Below are 17,933 nucleotides of genomic sequence, written 5' to 3'. Positions count from 1 at the left end.
CTAATATATAAATTAATTTAAAAACACATTTTCTCAATCCACATAGCATTCTTGTGTAACTGCTGATATAAAAAGTAAATATTTGCTATATAGTTTAACCTGCTGTACTTTTTTCCTTAGAAAAACCCAGCCCACCAGAAAAACTTGGAGTAACAAATGTCACAAAGGACAGTGTTTCTCTTTCATGGCTAAAACCAGAACATGATGGTGGAAGCAGAATTGTGAGCTACCTCATTGAAGCTCTTGAGAAAGGACAGCAAAAATGGGTTAAGTGTGCAGTTGTAAAGACAACTCACCATGTTGTCCATGGTCTTAAGGAGAATGTTGACTATTTCTTCAGGGTGTTTGCAGAAAACCAGGCTGGTTTAAGTGATCCTAAGGAACTACTTCTCCCTGTTACAGTCAAAGAACACTTAGGTATGCCTTCTGACATGAGACAGAAGTTGATACACATTTAATGAGATTAATATTTAAAAAGCAAGAACGTTTTTTAATCGTTTAAATTGTTTTCCTTTCCAGAATCTCCTGAGATTGACATGAAGGGCTTCCCTCATAACACTGTATATATTCGAGCAGGATCAAATCTGAAAGTTGAAATTCCTGTTTCTGGAAAACCAGTGCCAAAGGTGACGTTATCTAGAGATGGTGTTCCACTGAAACCTACTATGAGATTTCACACAGAAACCACTGCAGAAAGTCTCATCATTAACCTTAAAGAAAGTGTGGCTGCTGATGCTGGCAGATATGATATTACTGCTGCCAACTCAAGTGGCACCACAAAATCATTTGTTAATATTGTTGTGCTGGACAGACCAGGTCCTCCTGTTGGTCCTGTTGTCCTTAGTGATATCACTGAAGAGAGTGTAACACTCAGATGGCAACCACCAGTTTATGATGGTGGAAGTCAAGTTACCAACTATATTGTACTGAAAAGGGAAACAAGTACTGCTGCTTGGTCTGAAGTGTCTGCAACTGTTGCTAGAACTGTTATCAAAGTTATGAAGCTCACAACAGGAGAAGAATACCAATTCCGCATCAAAGCTGAGAACCGCTTTGGCATCAGCGATCACATAGACTCGCAATGTGTGGTTGTCAAGCTTCCTTACAGTGAGTAACATGCTTCTCATGCTATAGCTCAATGTTTTAGTGCTCTGATGTTGAAAATACAATTTTGTTAACAATTAATCTCTTCTTTTGACATCATCAGCTACCCCTGGCCCTCCTTCCACACCATGGGTCATGAATGTCACCCGAGAGAGTATTACTGTTGGATGGCATGAACCAGTCACTAATGGTGGCAGTGCAGTCACTGGTTACCATCTGGAAATGAAAGACAGGAATAGCATATTATGGCAGAAGGCTAACAAGACCCTCATTCGCACAACTCACTTCAAAGTCAACACCATCAGTGCTGGCCTTATCTATGAATTTAGAGTTTATGCAGAAAATGCAGCTGGCATTGGAAAAGCAAGTCATCCTTCTGATCCAGTCCTTGCAATTGATGCTTGTGGTATGTATTCCTTAGAAAATAAAGAAGCCCAACCATTTAAGTAGTGCTTTTATTTTTTTTTTTTTATCTGTGATATTTTGTCATGTACCGTAAGCCAATATCCAAAACAACTGTTATTCATTAGCAATACTCTTATGTTTCCTATTGCAGAACCACCACGAAACGTTCGTGTGTCAGATATTTCCAAGACTGCCATCACTCTGTCATGGCAGAAGCCAGCATTTGATGGTGGTAGCAAAATCACTGGATACATCGTAGAAAAACGTGATCTTCCAGATGGCAGATGGACAAAAGCTAGCTTTACCAATGTTATTGAGACTCAGTTCACAGTATCTGGTCTGACACAGAATTCCCGGTATGAATTCCGGGTCTTTGCTAAAAATGCCGTTGGTTCCATTAGTAATCCCTCAGATGTTGTGGGTCCTATCACATGTGTTGATACATATGGTAAGTGTTTTGCAATGATATAACAGGACCACTTTGTGGTACTAGGAAGCTTAAAGGCAATGCTGTTTTGTAGAATCATAGGCTTTTAAATATGGAAACAACTGTGAGCTATTTGGGCATGACTGTAATGAATATCTTTGGCAGTATACGCACTTCTAAAGTCTTGCAGTATCTAATTTTTGAGCAACAGAAGTCTGCCCTTGCCCTATGGCCAAAATGGTTATATTTATACATGTCGTTGCCTTTTCTTGGTAGGATTAATTCTAACTCATTCTAGTTCTATGATTTAAGTTATACATGCTATCTTTACTTTGATCTGTATTTATGAAATGTCTGTAACTATTAGCTTAAATAAAGTATTATTATTTTCATTAAATACAAGTCTAAAATAAGCATGTTTTTAACTTATTTTTTCTTAAGGTGCACCTGAAATTGATGTGCCACCAGAATATACAGAAGTGGTGAAATATAAAGCAGGAACATCAGTTAAACTAAAACTAGGCATCTCAGGCAAGCCAATACCCACAATTGAATGGTTCAAAAATGGCAATGAGGTGCAAACCAGTGCATTAATGTCTATTGAAAACACAACAGAATTTGCTTCTATACTTATCAAGGATGCAACTCGACTCAACAGTGGCAGCTATGAATTAAAATTGAAGAATGCAATGGGTTCAGCATCAGCCCATGTTAGAGTACAGATACTTGGTATGTCTTGAGCTATGACTGTATTATACAATATTAAACAATAATTCAGTAATAAATACTTAACATTATCTTCCTTCTGCCTTCCACAGACAAGCCAGGACCCCCAAGTGGACCTATACAGTTTAAGACAGTCACTGCTGAAAAGATTACAATAATGTGGGACCCGCCAGCAGATGATGGTGGTGCACCTGTAACACACTATGTTGTTGAAAAGCGGGAGACAAGTCGGGTTGTATGGTCTTTAATTTCTGAAAAACTGGAGGGATGTATCATAACTACAACAAAAGTCATCAAAGGAAATGAATATGTGTTCCGTGTCCGTGGTGTGAACAAGTTTGGAGTTGGTGATTCACTAGAGTCTGAGCCTGTTATAGCCAAAAATTCATTTGGTAAGAAACATATAAAATAATGTATGCAGCTGAATTATCTTGTGTATTATTTGTAAGTAGTACTGATCTACTGACTTTTTTTTTTTTTTTTTTTTTGACTCAGTTACACCTGGACCACCTAGTGTACCAGAAGCCACGATGATAACCAAGAATTCTATGACTGTTGTCTGGAATAGGCCCACTGTTGATGGAGGCAGTGAAATATCAGGATATTTTCTTGAGAAACGTGACAAGAAGAGTCTGAGTTGGTTCAAAGTTACTAAAGAAACCATTCGGGACACCAGACAGAAAGTAACTGGTCTGACTGAAAACAGCGAATATCATTTCCGAGTTTGTGCTGTCAATGCAGCTGGACAAGGTCCATTTTCTGAAGCCTCTGACTTCTACAAAGCTGCAGATCCTGTTGGTAAGATACAATGTGCAGTATTTCTAATTGGTTAGAAATCAGTGAACACTGAGCAATTAGGATGGGATAGCATCACTGTAACTGAGGGCGAACTTTATTCTTCTTTATGATTAATTGTAAATCTGGCTTCTGATTATCTTTTTTTTCCCCCATAAACTGTCACTTACAGATAAGCCAGGCTCACCAACAAAGCTAAAGGTTGTGGATACAACCAAGACATCTGTCACCCTTGGCTGGATTAAACCTGCTTATGATGGAGGAAGTCCAATTACCAGCTATGTGGTGGAGAAGAGGGAAGGTGAAGAGCAAGAATGGACTGTAGTCAGTCATAAGGGAGAAGTGAGAACAACTGAGTATGTTGTATCCCGCCTTCAGCCAAGTGTTAATTATTATTTCCGAGTGTCTGCTATAAATTGTGCTGGACAAGGAGAGCCTATTGAAATGACAGAACCTGTTCAAGCTAAAGATATTCTTGGTACTGTACTTTTCAGTGATTTATCATTTTTCTGTGTTTTGTGTTTTTTAAAAACATTTCTTATTTTACATTCCAAGTATGCATTATTAATATTTACTTATTTCCACAGTGGCACCAGAGATTGATCTGGATGTTGCTCTCCGGACCTCTATTGTGGCTAAAGCAGGTGAAGATGTGCAAATAATGATTCCATTCAAAGGAAGACCTCCTCCAACAGTCACATGGAGAAAGGGTGACAAGAATCTTGGGACTGATGAAAGATATATCATCCAGAACACTGAATCATCTACACTACTTACTATTCCTCAAGTTACCCGAAACGATACAGGAAAATATGTTCTTACAATTGAAAACGGAGTTGGAGAAGCAAAATCATCATTTGTGAATGTAAAAGTACTTGACACACCATCTGCCTGCCAGAAGCTGCAGCTTAAGCATGTTTCTCGTGGCACAGTTACACTGGTATGGGAGCCACCTCTTATTAATGGTGGTTCTGAAATAACAAATTATGTAGTTGAAAAAAGAGATGCTACAAAGAGGGCCTGGTCAACTGTAACAACAAAGTGTTCTCATACCAGCTTTAAGCTAACTAACCTGTCAGAGAAGACTGCATTCTTCTTCCGTGTTCTTGCTGAAAATGAAATTGGACTGGGTGAACCTTGTGAAACATCTGAACCAGTGAAAGCTGCAGACATACCTGGACCTGTAAAAGACCTAGCCATGAAAGATTCTACAAAGACTTCTGTTAAATTGCAGTGGAGCAAACCTGACTATGATGGTGGTAGCATTATATCAGACTATGTTATTGAAAAGAAACTGCAGGAAGAAAAAGAATGGGCATATGCAGGCACAAGCAAGAGCTGTGAATTTGAAGTTGAAAAACTTAAAGAGCTTTCTGTCATGGAATTCAGAGTCTTTGCTAAAAATGAAAAAGGCATGAGTGACGGTGTTACTGTTGGACCCATTACAGTGAAAGAGCATATAATAACACCTGAAGCTGACCTTTCTGATATTCCTGGAGGTCAGATTGCAGTAAGAATCGGACATAACCTGCACATAGAACTGCCCTATAAAGGTAAACCTAAGCCATCCATGAGCTGGCTTAAGGACAACCTCCCTCTTAAAGAAACTGAACATCTTCGTTTCAAGAAAACGGAAAACAAGATAAGCTTAAGCATCAAGAATGTGAAAAAGGAACATGGTGGCAAATATACCCTAATTCTTGATAACGTAGTCTGCAGAAAAACATTCACAATTGTTGTCATCACTCTTGGCCCTCCATCTAAGCCAAAAGGACCTTTAAGACTAGATGAAATCAAAGCAGATAGTGTAGTTCTGTCATGGGAAGCTCCCGAAGATGATGGGGGAGGAGAAATTACTGGCTACAGTATTGAGAAAAGAGAAACTTCACAAATAAACTGGAAGTTGGTGTGTTCAAGTGCTGCAAGAACAACATTCAAAGTACCAAACCTTGTTAAAGATACTGAATATCAGTTTAGAGTTCGTGCAGAAAACAGATACGGAGTGAGCCCACCTCTTGTCTCAGCAGATGTTGTGGCAAAGCATCAGTTTAGACCACCAGGTGCCCCAGGCAAGCCTGTTGTATACAACATAACTGCTGATGGAATGACCATATCTTGGGATGCTCCTGTTTATGATGGTGGTTCAGAGATTATTGGATACCATGTTGAAAAGAAGGAAAGAAACAGTATTTTGTGGCAGAAGGTTAATGTTGCCTTAATATCTAACAGAGAATACAGAATTACTGGACTGCTTGAGGGCCTGGATTACCAGTTCCAAGTATATGCTGAAAACACTGCAGGTCTAAGCCGAGCTAGCGAGCCAAGCAAATTTACTTTGGCAGTCTCGCCAGTGGGTGAGTGAATGACCGATCACGCATCCAAGAAAATGTTCATCTTGTAGACTATGGTGAGCAGTAATAAATATAAATTTTAAATGTTTTCCTTTCAGACCCACCTGGTACTCCTGATTACATTGATGTCACCAGGGAAACAGTCACCCTTAAATGGACCCCCCCACTGCGTGATGGAGGCAGCAAGATTGTGGGTTACAGCATTGAGAAACGGCAAGGAAGCGAAGACCGTTGGCTCAGATGTAACTTCACTGATGTTAGTGAATGCCAATATACAGTTACAGGACTGAGTTCAGGTGACCGATATGAATTCAGAGTGCTTGCAAGAAATGCTGTTGGTACAATCAGCCCACCTTCACAGTCTTCAGGCTATATAATGACCAGAGATGAAAACAGTAAGAACTATTTCTTAATTTGTTTGTATTTGTTTACTGAATCCAGCTAGAGCTTCTGGCTGTACTGATGGGAAATGGGAGGCCAAAGGGGAAAGAACATGTGACTGAGGTCCTTCCCGTCAACTCAGAACATTTCTGTTTGTACTCCAAGGTGGGATGGTCTAAATTAAAGACCCAAATCTGGCAGCCATACATAATCAGTTGCTAAAAGGCATGACATTTATTCTGGATAAGCAGCAGCAGCAAAGTTGGAAATCATAAACTGTAGTATTCTGATGCACTGAATAATTTAGAAACGAAAATAGGCCTCAGGTAGCTTGGCATACTGTAGCAGCATATATTAATTGTGTCTTTTACCTATTGTTAGTATGATGCACTGTGTGCTTACAAGAAAAATTAGTTTCTAGTTCATATAATAACTTCTTTTCAGATAATCCCATTTTCTAAGTGAAATAATTCTATATCTGACAGTCTTTTATAATTAGTACATTAAAAATAGTATCAGGAAAAATACTTATCTATATGGGAATTGAATTATAATTTTCTTTCAGTTGCTCCAACAATTGAATTTGGCCCTGAGCACTTTGAAGGCCTTACTGTTAAAGCTGGAGAGAGCATTAGACTTAAAGCTCTAATCAAAGGACGTCCAGTACCTAAAGTGACATGGTTTAAGGATGGTAAGGAGATTGAGAAAATAATGAATATGGAAATAACTACAGCTATTGGATATAGTACAATCTTCATTAGAGATGCTACCCGGGATCATCGTGGAGTGTACACAGTAGAAGCCAAAAATGCATCCGGCACTAAACGAGAAGACATTACCTTCAGAGTACAAGGTACTGCACCAACACTTTCAGAATGCTCTTTTGAAATAGCATTTTGTTCTAAGTGCCAGAAAATTATAATTCTGAACCTTTAAAATTGCAGACACACCAGGAAAAGTTGGCGGACCGATACGATTCACAAACATTACTGGAGAAAAAGTCACATTATGGTGGGACCCTCCAGCTAATGATGGTTGTGCTTCTATTTCCCACTACATAATTGAAAAACGTGAAACCAGCAGGATTGCCTGGGCATTAGTTGAAGATAAATGTGAAGCTTGCAGCTACACAGCACTTAAGTTAATTAAGGGCAACGAGTACCAGTTCCGTGTCTCTGCAGTGAACAAATTTGGAGTTGGCAGACCATTGGAGTCTGATCCAGTAACCGCACAAATACCTTACAGTAAGTTTCCACCTCATTCTGTAGAAATAACTGTGGGGTTACCATCTTGTCTTTCTAATGATGTTTTTCTTTTTTCAGCTCTCCCTGATGCACCAGGAACTCCAGAGCCTACCAATGTAACAGGAGACAGTATCACGCTCACATGGGCAAGACCAAAATCAGATGGTGGAAGTGAGATAAATGAGTATATTCTAGAAAGGAGAGAAAAGAAGAGCATGCGCTGGGTTAAAGTATCCAGTAAGAGGCCCATTACTGAGAACAGATACAGAGTAACTGGCCTTGTTGAAGGCAATGAGTATGAATTCCATGTCATGGCTGAAAACGCTGCAGGAGTTGGACCTCCAAGTGATGTTTCAAAGCTGATTAAATGCAGAGAACCAGTCAGCCCACCAAGTGCTCCTAATGTTGTAAAGGTGACAGATACATCGAAGAGTAGTGTAAGCCTAGAGTGGACCAAGCCAGTTTTTGATGGAGGCATGGAAATAATTGGGTACATCATTGAGATGTGCAAAGCTGATCTTGAAGCATGGCAGAAAGTCAATGCAGAGACTGTTCTTGCTACTAAATATACCGTTGTTGATTTGGAGGCAGGAGAACACTATAAATTCAGAGTTAGTGCTGTCAATGGTGCTGGCAAAGGAGAAAGTTGTGAAGTTCCTGCTTCAGTCCAAACTGTGGACAGGCTTTCTGCACCCGAAATTGATATCGACGCAAATTTCAAGCAGACTCATATTGTAAGAGCAGGGGCAAGCATTCGTCTATTTATTGCCTTCTCTGGAAGACCTGTTCCTACTGCTGTGTGGTCCAAAGCAGATGCTAATCTTAGCTTGCGTGCTGACATTCAAACAACTGATTCATTCAGCACATTGACTGTGGAGGAATGCAATAGAAATGATGCTGGCAAGTATGTCTTTACTGTGGAAAACAACAGTGGAAGTAAGTCTATTACATTTACGGTCAAGGTTTTGGACACGCCTGGTCCACCAGGTCCTATTACATTTAAAGATGTGACTCGAGGATCTATTACTTTAATGTGGGATGCCCCTGTCCTGGATGGAGGTTCACGTATCCATCACTACATTGTGGAAAAAAGGGAAGCAAGCCGTCGTAGCTGGCAAGTGGTGAGTTCAAAATGCACTCGACAAATCTTTAAGGTCACTGATCTGGCAGAAGGTGTGCCATATTACTACCGAGTGTCAGCAGAAAATGAATATGGTGTAGGTGAACCCTGTGAATTAACAGAACCAGTTGTAGCCACGGAAGAACCTGCTCCACCTAAGAGACTAGATATTGTTGATACAACCAAATCTTCCGTAGTTTTAGCTTGGCTTAAACCTGACCATGATGGTGGTAGCCGTGTTACTGGATACCTTCTTGAAATGAAACAAAAAGGATCTGACTCCTGGATTGAAGCTGGACAAACCAAACAACTTACTTTCACTGTTGAAGGCCTTGTGGAGAACACTGAATATGAGTTCCGGGTCAAGGCAAAGAATGATGCTGGCTACAGTCAGCCGAGAGAAGCTTTCTCTTCTGTTATTATTAAGGAGCCACAGATTGAACCAACAGCAGATCTCAGTGAAATAAGCAGACAGCTTATAACATGCAAGGCTGGAAGCACCTTTACTATTGATATACCTATCAGTGGGCGCCCAGCTCCAAAAGTGACATGGAAACTTGAGGAGATGAGGCTGAAGGAAACTGAGAGAGTGACCATCAAAACAACAAAAGACAGAACCACACTGACTGTAAAGGACAGTATGAGAGGTGACTCTGGTAAATACTACCTCACGCTTGAAAACACTGCTGGTGTGAAAACATTTACTGTCACAGTGGTAGTCATAGGAAGGCCAGGTCCTGTCACTGGCCCAATTGAAATATCATCTGTCTCTGCTGAATCCTGTGTGTTGACCTGGAAAGAACCTGAAGATGATGGTGGCAGCGACATTACGAACTATATTGTAGAGAAACGTGAATCTGGCACAACGGCATGGCAGCTGGTAAATTCCAGTGTGAAACGTACACAGATCAAAGTCACTCATCTCACAAAATACCAGGAGTACAGTTTCCGAGTAAGCTCAGAAAACAGATTTGGTGTCAGCAAACCCCTTGAATCAAAACCAATAGTTGCTGAGCATCCATTTGGTAAGTGAAACACTTTTCAAAATTTGTTTTTTGTTTGTTTTTTTTTTTCTCTGACTGAGGTATTTGTAATAACTAACATTTTCCTCCCATCCTTTTTGTGTTTAGTCCCACCAAGCCCACCTTCAAGGCCAGAAGTCTATTCTGTTTCTGCAACTGCCATGGCCATTCGCTGGGAAGAACCTTATCATGATGGTGGCAGCAAAGTCATTGGATATTGGGTTGAAAAGAAGGAGCGCAACACCATCCTTTGGGTGAAGGAGAACAAAGTGCCATGCTGTGAATGCAACTACAAAATCACAGGATTGGTGGAAGGCCTAGAATATCAGTTCAGAACCTATGCTCTAAATGCTGCAGGTGTTAGTAAAGCTAGTGAAGCTTCCAGACCTGTAGTGGCTCAAAATCCAGTTGGTAAGTATTACTTTTAGAGTTATGTTTTATTTAAGAGAAATAGGATAGCATTTCTCATTTTTCTGTTTTATTCCTCCAGATCCACCAGGAAGACCGGAAGTAACAGATGTCACCAGATCTACAGTGTCCCTGAGATGGTCAGCACCCCTTTATGATGGAGGAAGCAAAATTATCGGATATATTATAGAGCGCAAACCATATACTGCATCTGGTGATGGACGCTGGCTGAAATGCAATTATACCATTGTCTCAGAAAACTTTTTTACTGTGACAGCTCTTAGTGAAGATGAAGCATACGAATTCCGTGTACTAGCAAAGAATGCTGCTGGTGTGGTTAGCAAAGGATCTGAATCAACTGGTGCTATCATTTGCAAAGATGAATACTGTAAGACATACTCACTTGGAACAATAAAAACATAATGTTCTATTTTTAGGACTGTCATGTAATTTGTTTTTAATTTGTTTTTCCTTATGACAGCACCACCAAAGGCTGAACTTGATGCCAGACTACAGGGAGAAGTTGTGACCATTAGGGCTGGATCAGATCTTGTCCTTGATGCAGCCATTGGTGGGAAACCAGAACCAAAAGTCTTCTGGTCCAAAGGTGACAGAGAACTGGATCTATGTGAGAAAATATCTCTGCAATACACCAGCAAACGAGCCATTGCAGTTATCAAGTTCTGTGACAGAAGTGATAGTGGAAAATATACTTTAACAGTTAAAAATGCCAGTGGAATGAAACAACTTTCTGTTCTTGTCAAAGTGCTTGGTATGTATTCCATGATTAATATTCATACGTAGTATACTAAAAACCCCACATTCTTTTAAATAAGAGTGAGACCCTTTTCCTTAGCTGCTAATAACAATACTTATTTTCATCTCTACCCAGATTCACCAGGTCCATGTGCAGGCAAAATCACAGTTAGCAGAGTAACAGAAGAGAAATGTACTCTGGCATGGAACATTCCTGAGGAAGATGGAGGTGCACAAATCACTCACTACATCGTAGAAAGACGTGAAACCAGCAGACTTCACTGGGTTATTGTTGAGGCTGAATGCCAGACTTTATCATACGTGGTAACAAAACTTATTAAAAATAATGAGTACATCTTCCGTGTGAGAGCTGTCAACAAATATGGACCAGGTGTTCCACTTGAATCAGAACCTGTGATTGCCAGGAATGCTTTCAGTGAGTATTACTACCTTCCATTCTGCATCAGAATGTTTGGAATATTTCTCATAAACAATATGTTAAATAATAATTTTTTTTTCACCTTTCAATAAAAACAGCTATACCAACACAGCCTGGTGCTCCTGAAGAAGTGAGTGTCGGCAAGGAACATATTATTATTCAGTGGACGAAACCAGAATCAGATGGTGGCAGTGAGATTAAGGACTACCTTGTGGACAAACGTGAAAGGAAAAGTCTGCGCTGGACACGAGTGAACAGAGATTACACTGTTTATGACACCAGACTGAAAGTCACTGGTCTCATGGAAGGCAGCCAGTACCAGTTCCGTGTCACTGCAGTGAATGCTGCTGGGAACAGTGAGCCTAGCGAAGCTTCACAGTACATGTTATGTAAAGAACCGTCATGTAAGTTACCATAATATTTACTTATAATAATGGTGCATAAACCCATGTTGCCACTTCAGTTAAGATACCCAAATCCACTGAACTAGATAGTATTAGAATAAATTTAAAAGCTCTTACAGTTCATTTTAAATTTATTTCCTGGAATTAGCTGTTTAGAAATTGATTTTAACTGTAAAATGTTTCCTTTGTGGATGTAAAATGCATTTTCTTCTTTTTCAAAGATACTCCTGCACCGCCTTCCGCTCCGAGAGTTGTGGATACTACTAAGCACAGCATAAGTTTAGCATGGTCAAAGCCCACATACGACGGTGGTGCTGACATCTTAGGCTATGTTCTTGAAATGAAAGAAGAAGGTACTGAACAGTGGTATCGACCACATACAACTGCCACTCTAAGGAATGCTGAGTTCACTGTGACTGGTCTTAAAACAGCCCAGAAATACCAATTCAGAGTTGCTGCTACAAATGTGAATGGTATGAGTGAATTTAGTGAATCATCAGCAGAAATAGAACCTGTGGAAAGAATAGGTAATTTGAAAACTTAATGGATATTTTAAGGAATAATTATATTTTCATTTAGAACTACTAAAAGATTCATTAATTCCGTGTTTCTTACACCCTTCATCAGAAATACCTGAGCTTGAGCTTGCTGATGATCTGAAGAAGACAGTTACAGTCAGAGCCGGTGGTTCCCTACGTCTAATGGTCTCTGTATCTGGCAGACCTGCTCCTGTAATCACATGGAGCAAGCAGGGTGTTGACCTTGTGAGTCGAGCGATTATTGATACTACAGACAGCTACACCCTTCTTATTGTGGATAAAGTTAATCGCTATGATGCTGGAAAATATGTCATTGAGGCTGAAAATCAATCAGGAAAAAAATCTGCAACTATTTCTGTCAAAGTGTATGGTAAGTACTGCTACAATTGTATACGGGTATTACATCAATCATAGAGTACGTTGCTCAGGAATAAGGAAGTCATCAATTTCCAAAGGAAATTTGCAGCTTAAATAACATCATGAGAATGTTTGGGAAGTCATAAAAACAATCTAATCCAAAGGAAAATACATAGTTTCTAAAGCTGTAATAGTTTATAAATCAAATCCCAGCAGTTTTGTTTTTTTTTTTTTTTTTTTAATGGAGAAACAGTCATTGACTCTAAAAGGAAATGATCCAAAAGGAAAAAAAATCTTGTTTGTTTGTTTGTTTGTTTTAGATACACCTGGTCCACCTGCTGCAGTGAGAATTAAGGAAGTATCAAAAGATTCTGTGACGCTTACTTGGGATATTCCAACTATTGACGGAGGAGCCCCAGTCAACAATTATATAATTGAGAAACGTGAAGCTTCTATGAGAGCTTACAAGACTGTCACTATCAAATGCAGCAAGACATTTTATAGAGTTACTGGACTTCTAGAAGGAGCTTTGTATTATTTCAGAGTTCTACCAGAAAATATTTACGGCATTGGTGAAGCTTGTGAAACATCTGATGCAGTACTAGTATCTGATGTCCCCATGGTACCACAAAAACTTGAAGTGATTGACACCACTAAATCAACTGTTACTCTTGCATGGGAGAAACCATCACATGATGGTGGCAGCAGATTAACTGGCTATGTTATTGAGGCCAGCAAAGCTGGAACAGAAAGATGGCTGAAGGTAGTGACACTGAAGCCTACCGTCTACGAGCATACAATTATCTCTCTCAATGAGGGTGAACAGTACTTGTTCAGGGTCAGAGCACAGAATCAGAAGGGCGTGTCAGAACCACGAGAGATTGTCACAGCAGTGACAGTACAAGACCAAAAGGGTAGGTATCTACTCTTAAAAATAACAGGGTGAAGCTTATACCAACTGAATGTGATATTTATAAAATGGATATTTAAAATATCAATTATTTACTTTTCTTAGTTCTACCAACAATTGACTTCGCTGGAATACCTCAGAAGACAATTCATGTACCTGCTGGCAAGCCCATTGAGTTAGCTATTCCAATTGAAGGACGACCACCCCCAGCTGCATCATGGTTCTTTGCTGGTTCTAAACTAAAAGAATCAGAACGCATCAAAATGGAGACTGTTGCCAAAACGGCTAAATTAACTGTGCGTGAGACCACCATACATGACACTGGAGAGTATACACTGGAACTGAAGAACACAACTGGAACAGTTACTGATACAATAAAGGTTATAATCCTTGGTAAGTATTTATGAAAATAGCTGTCTGTGATCTTTCTCCATCTGAACTTTGTTGCATCAGCAATATGATTCATTTTCTCCACATTATTTATTTCTTTGTCTTTTAATTTTTTTTTTTTTTTTTTTTTTTTTTTTTTTTTTTTTTTTGTAGACAAACCTGGACCACCTGTTGGGCCTATCCGAATTGATGACATTGATTCAAATTACGTAACCATCTCCTGGGAGCCACCTGAGCTAGATGGTGGAGCTACCCTTAGTGGCTATGTGGTTGAACAGCGCGATGCTCACCGTCCTGGATGGTTGCCAGTTTCAGAGTCAGTAACCAGAACAATGTTTAAGTTCACCAGACTTGTTGAAGGTGCAGAATACGTGTTCCGCGTCGCTGCTACAAACCGCTTTGGAATTGGATCTTACCTGCAGTCTGAAATTATAGAATGCAAAAGCAGAATCCGTAAGTCTGCATTTTTGCTTATTCTCTACCTTTAAAAATAAAAATATATATTTAAATGGGCTTATATACCCACATATAGAGAAGATTTTTCTAGATTATACTAGTTCCTTTTGACAAATAAAATGGTACATTATGATGCGCAGTAGTCTTGTTGTATTTCCAGTGACAAATGCCATCCATAAATCTATATAGATATTCTAGATGCACTACACAGAACCTGGATGGTAAACTTGGATTTCTGCTCATGTCTACTATTAGCCTTGAAAAATTGTTTTACCTGATTACAAAAACAGGAGCATTTCACTGACCTAATTTGTAAAGTACTTTGACATTTGCTGATAAAACAAGTTTGTTGTGACATTGATATTACATTGTCATTCACAATATTTTGCATATTACTAATGTGTAGAATCATTTGATGCTTTCTTCACTAATTCTGTGTTATGTTTTTACAGGTATTCCTGGTCCTCCTGGCACTCCAGAAGTGTTTGATGTCTCTCGAGATGGCATGACATTAACTTGGTATCCTCCAGAAGATGATGGTGACTCACAGATTACTGGTTATATTGTAGAACGCAAAGAAGTTAGAGCAGATAGATGGATCCGTGTGAATAAAGTTCCAGTCACTATGACTCGTTACCGTTCCACTGGGTTGGTTGAAGGATTAGAATATGAACATCGAGTCACAGCAATCAATGCAAGAGGCACTGGGAAACCCAGCCGTCCTTCCAAGTCTGCTGTTGCCAGAGATCCAATTGGTAAGTAATTTCCTACATAGATTAAGCACATCATGGAAGAAATGAATGATAATAGTAAAAACTACTCTTTTTTTCTAATTCGGAAATTTATCTGGGTCTATTAACAAATGAGATTCTGACTGGAGAAAACCAAGAAAATAATAGTGAAAATCTTTCATTCTAAGTTTTCCTGTATAAATCCTATAGACTCAATACAGATCATACGATGCAAGTTGGAATTTCTTTTATCTTCTAAATATTAATAAAAAAGATCCCAGCCCCCACATCTGATCTTCTTTTCCAGCTCCTCCAGGTAAACCTCAGAATCCAAGAGTCACTGATACTACAAGAACATCTGTCTCCCTGGCTTGGAGTCCACCAGAAGATGAAGGTGGTTCTAAAGTTACTGGCTACTTAATTGAGATGCAGAAGGTTGATCAATTTGAATGGACCAAATGCAATACCACACCAACGAAGATTCGTGAATACACCTTAACACATCTCCCCCAGGGTGCAGAGTACAGATTCCGTGTGCTAGCCTGTAATGCTGGTGGGCCAGGAGAACCTGCTGAGGTGCCAGGAACAGTCAAAATAACAGAAATGCTTGGTAAGGCTGTTCAAGTCTTAACTCTCATTGAAAGTTTTTTTAAAAAGTATTTACCTAAAGCAGGTATGATAAAATCTGTAAAACAGACCTAACATGACATGTTAATTTTCTTTATAGAATATCCTGACTATGAACTTGATGAAAAATACCAGGAAGGTCTCATGGTGAGACAAGGTGGAGTTATCAGGCTTACAATACCCATTAAGGGTAAGCCCATCCCAATATGCAAATGGACAAAAGAAGGACACGACATCAGCAAGAGGGCCATGATTGCGACTTCTGACACTCACACGGAACTTGTGATCAAAGATGCAGAAAGAGAAGATTCAGGCACCTATGATTTGGCACTTGAAAACAAGTGTGGAAAAAAAGCTGTTTATATTAAAGTCAGAGTGATTGGCATTCCAAATCCACCAGAAGGGCCACTTGAGTATGATGATATACAGGCTCGCTCTGTCAGAGTAAGCTGGAGACCTCCTACAGATGATGGTGGTGCAGATATCCTAGGTTATATTGTTGAGAGACGAGAGGTACCGAAGACTGCCTGGTACACTGTTGACTCCAGAGTGAAAGGGACATCCCTAGTGGTGAAAGGGCTCAAAGAAAATGTGGAATATCACTTCCGTGTTTCTGCTGAAAACCATTTTGGTATTAGCAAATCTCTCAAATCTGAAGAACCAGCAGTACCAAAGACACCACTAAGTAAGTCCCCTTTTAGAATTTTTTTTTTTAATAAATTTTAATTACTACATTATGGTTCTAAAAGTGCAATAGTATATGTAAACGTTTTAATGTTATGTGACTATTATTTCTATTATTTTTGTTATTATAATTATCAACAGATCCTCCAGAGCCTCCAAACAACCCACCTGAAGTGCTCGATGTTACAAAGAGTTCTGTCAACTTGTCCTGGTCCAGACCTAAAGATGATGGTGGCTCTCGTGTAACTGGCTACTACATTGAGCGTAAAGAGACTTCTACAGAAAAATGGGTCCGGCACAATAAGACACAGATTACCACTACAATGTACACAGTCACAGGACTTGTTCCAGATGCTGAATATCAATTCCGTATCATTGCTCAAAATGACATCGGTGAAAGTGAAGCAAGTCCTTCTTCTGAACCAGTTGTATGCAAGGATCCATTTGGTAGGAAAATGTTTGCATTAACAGATGTTTTCAAGAGCAACTTAGTGCCATTTAGAGAGTAATTTATTTTCTGTATCTATTTTAATTTTCAGACAAACCAAGCCAACCTGGAGAAATTGAGATCACTTCTATATTTAAGGACAGCATTACATTAGAGTGGGAACGACCTGAAAGTGATGGTGGCAAAGAGATCCTTGGCTACTGGGTTGAATATCGCCAGTCTGGAGAAAGCACCTGGAAAAAGTGCAATAAAGAACGCATCAAGGACAGGCAGTTTACAGTAGGAGGTTTACTAGAGGCTACGGAATATGAATTCCGTGTTTTTGCAGAAAATCAGACTGGCCTCAGCAGACCTCGAAGGACTGCCATGGCAGTGAAAACTAAATTAACATGTAAGCAAAAATATATTGTCATATTTGCTGTGATATTGTGATTTGCTGTGTCATAAACCACAGTGCTTCACTTAAAATGCTGTCTATATGTTTTACATGTTGTTTGCTAACATGACTGTCCTAAAGCACAGCCTTTCAAGTATAAGAGACAGAAGTAGAAATGAAAATTAATTTCCAGTAATATAGTAATAGAAGAAAATTTCTTAGTAATATTCATTATTTTTAAATTTTCTTTATTGTAGCTGGAGAAGCACCTGCCATAAAAAAAGAAATGCAGGATGTTACGACTAAACTGGGTGAAGCAGCTCAGCTAACATGCCAGATTGTTGGGAGACCTTTGCCTGATATTAAATGGTACAGATTTGGCAAAGAACTGGTGCAAAGCCGAAAATACAAAATGTCATCTGATGGACGCAATCATACCCTGACAGTAATAACAGATGAACAGGAAGATGAAGGTCTCTACACTTGTATGGCTAGCAATGATGTTGGAGAAATTGAAACTAGTGGCAAGCTATTATTGCAGGCTCCTCCTCAATTCCACCCTGGCTTCCCGTTGAAAGAGAAATACTATGCTGGTGCAGGTGGCACCCTCCGCCTTCACATCGTATATATTGGCCGACCAGTACCAGCGATAACTTGGTTCCACGGCAACAAACCTTTGAGAGGATCAGAAACAGTTACTATTGAGAACACAGAGCATTATACTCATCTTGCTATTAAGAATGTCCAGCACAAGACTCATGCTGGGAAGTACAAAGTGCAACTCAGTAACATATTTGGAACAGTTGACACTGTACTTAATGTGGAAATACAAG

The 17,933-nt window shown here is 39.4% G+C and overlaps 1 protein-coding gene across 1 annotated transcript in view; it reads left to right on the top strand.

Annotated features, from left to right (window-relative positions):
- TTN (titin) overlaps positions 1–17,933 on the top strand; it is a 242,029-nt gene that overhangs the window by 214,154 nt on the left and 9,942 nt on the right. Inside the window, exons 252-280 of the mRNA XM_074911579.1 lie at positions 121–417; positions 520–1,107; positions 1,208–1,510; positions 1,661–1,957; positions 2,378–2,665; positions 2,755–3,054; positions 3,158–3,460; positions 3,630–3,935; positions 4,045–5,811; positions 5,907–6,203; positions 6,755–7,042; positions 7,134–7,433; positions 7,512–9,578; positions 9,684–9,986; positions 10,066–10,371; positions 10,465–10,755; positions 10,876–11,175; positions 11,277–11,582; positions 11,804–12,109; positions 12,210–12,491; positions 12,799–13,392; positions 13,494–13,781; positions 13,932–14,231; positions 14,687–14,989; positions 15,273–15,575; positions 15,693–16,277; positions 16,418–16,723; positions 16,816–17,115; positions 17,358–17,933. Coding sequence (XP_074767680.1) covers positions 121–417; positions 520–1,107; positions 1,208–1,510; positions 1,661–1,957; positions 2,378–2,665; positions 2,755–3,054; positions 3,158–3,460; positions 3,630–3,935; positions 4,045–5,811; positions 5,907–6,203; positions 6,755–7,042; positions 7,134–7,433; positions 7,512–9,578; positions 9,684–9,986; positions 10,066–10,371; positions 10,465–10,755; positions 10,876–11,175; positions 11,277–11,582; positions 11,804–12,109; positions 12,210–12,491; positions 12,799–13,392; positions 13,494–13,781; positions 13,932–14,231; positions 14,687–14,989; positions 15,273–15,575; positions 15,693–16,277; positions 16,418–16,723; positions 16,816–17,115; positions 17,358–17,933 — 13,050 coding nt within the window. The remainder of the gene's footprint in view (positions 1–120; positions 418–519; positions 1,108–1,207; positions 1,511–1,660; positions 1,958–2,377; positions 2,666–2,754; positions 3,055–3,157; positions 3,461–3,629; positions 3,936–4,044; positions 5,812–5,906; positions 6,204–6,754; positions 7,043–7,133; positions 7,434–7,511; positions 9,579–9,683; positions 9,987–10,065; positions 10,372–10,464; positions 10,756–10,875; positions 11,176–11,276; positions 11,583–11,803; positions 12,110–12,209; positions 12,492–12,798; positions 13,393–13,493; positions 13,782–13,931; positions 14,232–14,686; positions 14,990–15,272; positions 15,576–15,692; positions 16,278–16,417; positions 16,724–16,815; positions 17,116–17,357) is intronic.

The sequence above is a fragment of the Athene noctua genome, chromosome 7, assembly GCF_965140245.1.
Source record: "Athene noctua chromosome 7, bAthNoc1.hap1.1, whole genome shotgun sequence".
Lineage (NCBI taxonomy): Eukaryota > Metazoa > Chordata > Aves > Strigiformes > Strigidae > Athene > Athene noctua.
The sequence above is the reverse complement of the archived record's forward strand: the minus strand, read 5'-3'. Positions and strand labels throughout refer to the sequence as shown.